The following is a 7,440-nucleotide window of genomic DNA, read 5'->3' as shown; positions in this document are numbered from 1 at the left end:
GCAACGTGTTTTAGTTGGCAACAGGAAGCTTACCTAGTGCTTTGCTACAGATCTGCACGGTGAGTGCGGAGGCGCTGGGAACCGCGCACGTCGCCGGCACAGAGCCGCGGGCTGTCGGCCTGGGGCGCACACCCCACCGTCCTGCTGGTACTGCCAGGGCAGACGGACCGCAGTCCCACCGACACCACGGAAACATCGCCTCGCCCAAGGGCTGCCTGGATACTCCATCACCACCCGGGTGCACAGCCTGGTGCCGCTCACGGCGCCTCTGCTTTTCCATGGGGTTTTGTCTTGTGCTCCTTCCACCTGATGTTTCCCAAACCTTTTCCTGCCACAGGCGGGTAACCAGCACTGCCACTCGCGTTTTCAGTTCCACGTGTGATTTTTACGTTCCTGTGTCATGCCTCCCTCACCAATCTTTTGCAAACTCTTTACGTTTGTTCAGTTGCCTCTCCTATTTTTTTTTCCCTCAAAGAGCAGGTGGCGGTGACGCCTGATTTGTGAGTGCAGTTAACACTGAGGAAACCTGGCCTGGAAAACACCCGCTGGAGGTACCGGGGAAGGCTGCCAACGCTGCGAGATAACATCGGCTCGCTTCAGTTCACAGGTTAGGAAACAGTAGAAAATGAAGGAAATCTGTTATTTTTTATTGTTCTTCATTTAAAAGCCATCTCCCCTCGGGGCAGGCCCCGCGGCCGCCATGTCGCTGCCCTCCCCAACATGGCGGCTCCGGGTGCCCCGCTCAGCGCCCCCCGGGCCGAGTCCCCCAGCTCAGCGCCCCCCGGGCCGCGTTCCCGCCCGTCCCCGGGAGCCGCTCCTTCCGGAGCTGCCCGGCGGCACCCTCCGTGACCCACCCCGCTCAGCCCGGCCGGCCCGCCGTTCGGCCTCCGGTGCGGCTTCTCCCGCCCAGGCACCGCCCCTGGCGGAGGCGGTGCCGACCCCTGGCCGGCCCGGGGCCAGGCGGCGGCTCTCGGCAGCGGCGGCCCGGCGGCAGGAGCGATGGCGGCGGAGGGCGACGTGTTTGTGAGAGCCCGGGGCAGGACTCTGACCGCCTTCCGAGAAGGTACGGGCCGCGGGGCAGCGCCGGGCGGGACCTCGGCGCAGGGCTGCGCACCCCGGCGGGCTCCGTGCGCCGCCGCGCAGCCGGGAGGGGGCCCGGGGGCGGCGCTGAGCGCCGGGGACGGGGAGACGGATGGAGCGGGAAAGGGTCCTGGGCCGGCCCAGGGATCCCAGCTCGGCTGAGCGCGGAGCTGGGGCGCCCCGGAGCCGCCGGGTTTGTCCCCGCGTTCGTGGTTGCAGAGCCGGGAAGCGCCGGTCCCGCGTCCTGCCGGCCGCCCGGGTGGGTCCGGCTCCGCGGACAGCGGGCGAGCGGTGTCCGGCTCCACTGTCGTGTCAAATGCTTGTCAGGGCCGCTGAACCGCGCCTCCGTAGCTTCTGGAGCTGTTGGTGCCAGCACTGCGCTGTGTCTGCAGAGCACCCGCCGGCTTACAGGCAGCTCGTTGTTCGTGCCCCTCAAATGGACGGCGCGGGCACCAGAGAGGTGCGGACACGATCCCTTTGCTTCAGGTGCTTCGGCCTCCCCCGGGTGGCGCTCAGCCCCGAGCCCGGCCGGGCCGGCTCAGCCGCTGCCCTGGGCTGCGGGGCCGCTGCACTCGCTGCACGGCCCCGCCGGACTCGGCGCTCCCGGGCGCAGGTGCCGAGGCCGCTGCCGGGCTCTGGTGCCCGCCCTGCGGCTGGGCCTGCGGGGCCGGGTGTGAACGTCTGCGTGTCTCATCTGCTCGTAAAATTCCCGCAAGGCTGAAGGGTCTGCGGTGTGCCTGGGTTTTTGAGGTCCAGAACTAGCTCTGTGTTAGGAAATGTTTTCCTCTTGCCACACACAGAAGGTATTTTATTTCCTTTTATTTGTTTTATAAATTATGAATTGTGTTGGTTTGGTGAGGTGGACAAGGCTATTCAATCCCAACCATTATGTGGTGTGTTCTTGGGTTTCATTGGAAATATTTGGCTTTGCTTGTTGCCAAATAAAGAAACATCACCAAGTCTGAGCATGTGAAATACACGTATACAGTCATTCTGGCAACCTATTAATTGCAGATGGTGTGGTTGGCTTGGAACAGAATGCCTAGCGTTTGCTGAGGGGACAGATGGCACACAAGCCATCTAGTTCTATCAACTGTACAGTGAAATTTTAACAAAAGGGGTGCTCAGAAATTTTTACACTGCTATGGACACAAGCTTTATTGAGGTACTTCTTGAAAATTGCCTTAAACATGGAAGAAAAATTTCATTTAGGTATGTTTTTCCACATGAGTTTCTTTCTCCTGAAGTGTCCTTGTTTGGTGTTCTTTATTAATTAAGACTTCTCTTACCAACTGTGTTTTTTTAATCTTGTTCAGGACTTTTTAGTCTATCCCAGTCCAGCTACCACCTTTGGGTACAATGTTTCTTTGTCAATAATTTACTCTAGCTCTTTCTTAAGAGGCTAAAGTTCAACATGACCTTTTAATAGCTAAATGATTGGGAAAAAAAATAAAACCAAGGACTCGTAAAGCTGAGGCAAAGTTTCTTGCAGTTTAAGATGAAAGTCAGTTGTCTGTGTTTTGATGCTTTCCTCCTCGGGTTTCGCTCCTGTTCCACACAGAGCTACACAGAGCCTTTACTACCACTGGTGTGGCTTGGCGCACTGTGTTCTTTCAAAAGCTAGAGAGCTCCCCAAACTGGTGCACCCGACAGGCTACTACCCGCTGCTGGTCTTCCAGACAGATGGGGAGGAAGCTGCTTCCCATAGTCTGAGGGGAATGAAGAACGATTTCAAGGTCTTGGGAAGAATGGTGAAAGACTCAGGGGCTCAAGTGATCTTCTCTTCACTCCTTCCATCTTCAAGTAACGATGTGGGATGCAATAGGAAAGTTCAGTGTCTAAATGATTGGCTCCAAGGCTGGTGCTACAGGCAGGGCTTTGGATTTTTTGATAATGGTTGGTTTTATAAGTCACCAGTCCGAACAGTGTCAAGCGGGATAGGTTTATCTCGCAGGGGCAAAAGGATGCTGGGGCAGGAATTAGCTGGGCTCATTTGGCGTTCCTGCTCCAGCAGGGGGATTGGACTAGATGATCTTTTGAGGTCCCTTCCCATCCCAAACATACTGTGATACTGTGTGAAAATTTGAGAGGCACTACCGAGAGCTTGATTTCCTTTCTTCTTACCACCCTTTCTGCAAGACCAGTCTTCCACACCCTGCCCCGTGTCAGTAATTTGTTCAGTCTGCTCTCACGGAATGTGGAGGCTGAACCTGTAGCCTGCTGTCATCTACTTTTGGTACCCGTCAGGTGTGATCAGGAGCTCAAGGTGAGGGCTCTAAATTATCCATGTAATCCACGGGGCGTGGTGGTGAACACTGCATAAATACCCTGCTTGATGGGCAAGAGCCCTCTGTGTGCTTTGGCTTTACATTCTAATGTGTTCTCTGTCTTTTCTACCCATGTGAAATTATGCTTCAGATGGCTTCTAGTAGTATTGCAGGGAAGAAGCGGGGCCATAGGTTTGGGTAAATTCTGTCCTCTCCACTGCTTCTCCCAGGTAGTCATGGTGCATTTGGAGTGGGGTTTGGTTGTGGGCTTTTCGTGTTTTTTGTTGTTTGCTTTTTGTTTTATTTGTTGTCAGATTTGTGTTTGTTTGTTGAAATTACCATTGTTTGTTTTGTGGGAGCTGGTTGGTTGGTTGGGTTGGGTTTTTCATCCCGAGCGTGCCAGTCGCGTGCTGTGTAAAGAATTTCTGTGAAAGTTGGTAGAGCACTTTTTCCAAGCAACTAAACAAGCAGTAGTACCATCAACTTAACCGGTTGAGAAGTGTCTCTGTTTTGAACCCCTCTCGTGCTTGTTCCAGCTGATGTTTCCCAATCCTTTACCTGGGGCAGGCGGGTAACCAGCACTGCCACTCGCGTTTTCAGTTCCGCAGGTGATTTTTGTGTTTCTGTGTCATGCCTCCCTCACCAACCTTTTGCAAACTCTTTACGTTTGTTCAGTTGCCTCTCCTGTTGTTCTGTTTGCTCTGTTCTCTGTTCCTTTCCCACCTCTGCTTTTATGCCATCACTGGATGTTGAGGTGTCTTAGTTCTAGCGAGTGCTATGAGGCGGTTGTTGATATGAAGCTGGGTGTGTGTTTCCCGTGTGCGCTCTCCTGCACTTCTCTGCCTTGAGGTTCATCTGCTTTCCGGAGCAGTCCCTGCGTAGTGAAGTCTCTCCGCAGCTCTTCACAACCAGGCCTTGTTTTCATACTGCCAAATGGCTTCGCTTTGGCAAATTACACTTCCTTGCCATTCAGTCACTGTTACAGACTTTTTAGGATTTGTTAGACAATATAGGCCCCCGTACAGACTCAGGTGGCATCTGTGTGTCTTATCAGTTGTTTGGTTTTTTTTCTTACCAGTTTTTAATGCATACAAGGACTTTTTTTTTCACATTTCAAGATGGCTTGGCTGCCGTAAGAGTCTTTGCTGTGTAACTGTCAGGTACCTCTTGGAGACGATATCAAGTGGATTCCCCTTGTCCGTGTAAAAGCTGCCGATTACTCTTTCTAAAGAATCAGTAAGTGCAGTAGATGTAGTCTTTGTTACCGTTTCCATTCACGTGCCTGTGCAGACGCCAGTTTTTACCAGGTTGCTCAGGAAACCCTTCTGAACGCAGGCGTGATCCGGCCGTCCTCCCGCCTCTGCCGCAGGGCTCTGAGCACGGGGGAACCCCGGGGCTGGTCTGCGCTCTGGAGCCGTGCGGACGACACCCCATCGGAGTGGTTTGCTACTGCTCCTGGCGATTTTTTGAATCATCTACTGTTGTTTTGATTTGAGACAGATCTGATGCACTGTTTGTAAAGAAAAATTCTGGCGTTCTGAAGAACTCTGGAACTTCACAAGTTCCTTCACAATAAACGTGGGTACAAAAATCTCTGTTGTTTTTCTGCTCTGCCTTTGTCTTTGGGGGCATCGTGCATGTGTGGAACATGTCAGCCTACCTGCTCCTAATGCCTCTAAAAAGGGCTTCATTAGTTTTCAGATTTATGCTATTTGCAATTTCCAATTCCACTTTTTTTTAGCTCTGCTTCTTGGACTTTCATATCTAACCTTTCAGGGTATAAAATCTTCCCTGCTTACTGTATTTGGATGCGTTAGTTTTTTGAAGGGTGCTGTCCTGCTCTTCCTGGTGTCCGTCTGGCTGCTGTTTGTGTTGTTCAGTCAGTCTGGATTCTTTTTGGTCTTGCTGAAGTTCTTAGTAAATGTTGTGCATATGGTCTGAGCCTCTGGGACAGTGTGAACAGCTTCCGTGTTGCTGTTGAGTGATTTTGCACTTTTAAAAAGCGTAGTAATTACATAGAATTCACCTTCATTTCAAATTTAATACAGCCGCAGTTGATTTCTTTTTTTCTCTTGCTTTCACATGAGCGTTAGACCTTGGCACATTGCGATTACTGTTCTAGAGCTCTTCAACAGTAATATTTTTGGGCGCTGATCAGAACTGCTTCCCAGCTAGCATATTCCGTTCCCAATACTGTCTCCAGCTCCATATGAATTAGGCAAATTTTTATGTGGGTTTTGAGCAACTTTCTGTGACTTCACCTTGTCATTATGCAAACCACCCCCCTTCACACCCACAGGCTGGGGCCGGGAAGTTTCTGTGATGAGTTTATGTGTTAAATTGGAAGTGGGCATAAAGGCATGACTAGAGTTGAGCGTTCTGTAGCCCTCAGTACAGGTAAACTGGATCTGAGGGGGCTTTTCCCACCTTGACAGTTGTCTAAGAAGTTTAAAAGTATATATTTTAAAAAATAGTAGCACTGCCTAATTTATTTGAGAAACTGTTTTCTGTCAGTTAGTGTTTCTACTGACCTTAACTCTGTAGCTTAGGCTGACTGTTCGTAATTTCTACCATAATTACTATTTTGAAGTGTTTTATTTGCACTCTGAAAAATGTATTTTGATACCTGTTTTGAAAGGTTTTTTCCTGATGCAGAAAATTGCACCTTCCATAACAGGTTGCCTTGGCCATTTGGCAGAACCCCCAGTAGCCGCATCTTTGGGGCTCTGTCAGGTACACATGGAAAACACAGCTGAAAGGAATGCATACTTCATTAGATTGACATTTTCTGTATTTGGACATACAGACAATACTGATGGTGTTTTCAAAGCCACAATTTTTGATGTTTTAATATTAAACAAGGAATTATTAAGGGCTTGGTGCAAGTCCTCTGTTGTTTTTCAAGCTATTCCAGGACTGAGTGGAATGAAAATTAATTCCTTTAAAGATAAACTGCAAAACAATTGCAAGAGTTTTTGCCTTTTGTATTGTCTGTGATGTAGAAATACGGCCTTAACTTAAAATATTCCATTGTCCCTCCTGCCTGTAGCTTCTGTAGAAAACCAGTGTTGTGCTCCTTCTCTAGTGTTACCCGGAAAGAGTCACAGACACACGTTGTAGGCAGTGACAGCTCAGGGCAGGAACCCTGTACCTATTTCTGCTATTCTGTGATCTTTCAGAGAAGTGAAGTGAATCCCTCGGCAAACCCAACATGACAACGAGGGTGGGTTTGTATTTACAATTGCCCGTGGTGTGCTGAGCAAGCACTCGGAGTGTCCGCGTCCATTCTCCCCTGATACGAGACTGTCTATAGAGAGACAGTGCACAGGAGTAGCTTTTCATAACTCATTTGTTTCCATGAAATGCCACAGAATGCAGAGGAGGACGAAACCGATGTACTGCTGGAACCGAGCAATGCGGAGAGGTCCCAGCAGCCCGGCGCGGCCCGACGAGCAGGCTCAGGTCCCACCCGGGTCCCTCAAGTGTCTGTCTGTGTGTGACCACAATACACGGCTGAGGTTTTCTCTTGTGAATTGCTGCTCACCACTTTGACCCTTCACAGCATTAATCCTTAGACAAAATTAGAAGCTGGCACCATTTTTCAGCCTATGCTGCTCAAAATACATCACATTGATCCTCTCTCCGTATGTTGGCATGCATGGGAGCAGAAAAAGAGTGGGAAGCTATTGAAACTGAGCATAACAACTTGTCCTGACGTTGGACTGCTTCCGTGGCCATCAGCTGTGCGGCTCTTGAGGACGCCTGGGAGCAAAATAGATTTGGGATAGGAGTTTTGTGTGGCTCAGTGTGTAAGAGCAGCTCCGCAGACGTTATTTGTCCTCCAGGAGGGGAAGCTGTACGTACATCAGTTCCACGAGAAATCTGCCGACTTTGATCTGGCATTTGCGTTTTCTTCTTGCTGTGGCAAATTCAGAAAGTTGCAAACAGCCCCTGTGCTGACAGGGACAAAGAGCCAATTTGCAGGCGTTCTCAGCTCTGCTCAATGTTGCAATGCAAGAGAGAAGGCAGAAAAAATGGTTTATTAATTGGATCCTCATCTTCTATGGCTTTACCTAGCATGCATTTTGAGTAA

At 50.3% G+C, this 7,440-nt stretch overlaps 1 protein-coding gene across 2 annotated transcripts in view; it reads left to right on the top strand.

Annotated features, from left to right (window-relative positions):
- Window positions 1-275: 275 nt before the first annotated feature.
- The window catches only part of CPPED1 (calcineurin like phosphoesterase domain containing 1), a 50,014-nt gene continuing 42,849 nt past the window's right edge, over window positions 276-7,440 (top strand). Inside the window, exon 1 of one of the 2 annotated variants that reach the window (XM_005506928.3) lies at window positions 276-607. Coding sequence is in view for 1 of the 2 variants with exons in the window: in XM_065030417.1 (XP_064886489.1) it covers window positions 1,000-1,063 (64 nt within the window). In the remaining variant the exon portion in view is untranslated. Of the gene's footprint in view, window positions 608-877; window positions 1,064-7,440 lie in introns of those variants that run through there. The other variant, XM_065030417.1, reaches the window with a different exon arrangement.

Source organism: Columba livia, chromosome 15 (assembly GCF_036013475.1).
Source record: "Columba livia isolate bColLiv1 breed racing homer chromosome 15, bColLiv1.pat.W.v2, whole genome shotgun sequence".
Lineage (NCBI taxonomy): Eukaryota > Metazoa > Chordata > Aves > Columbiformes > Columbidae > Columba > Columba livia.
Note: the sequence above shows the minus strand (reverse complement) of the source record. Positions and strands in the feature narration are given on the sequence as shown.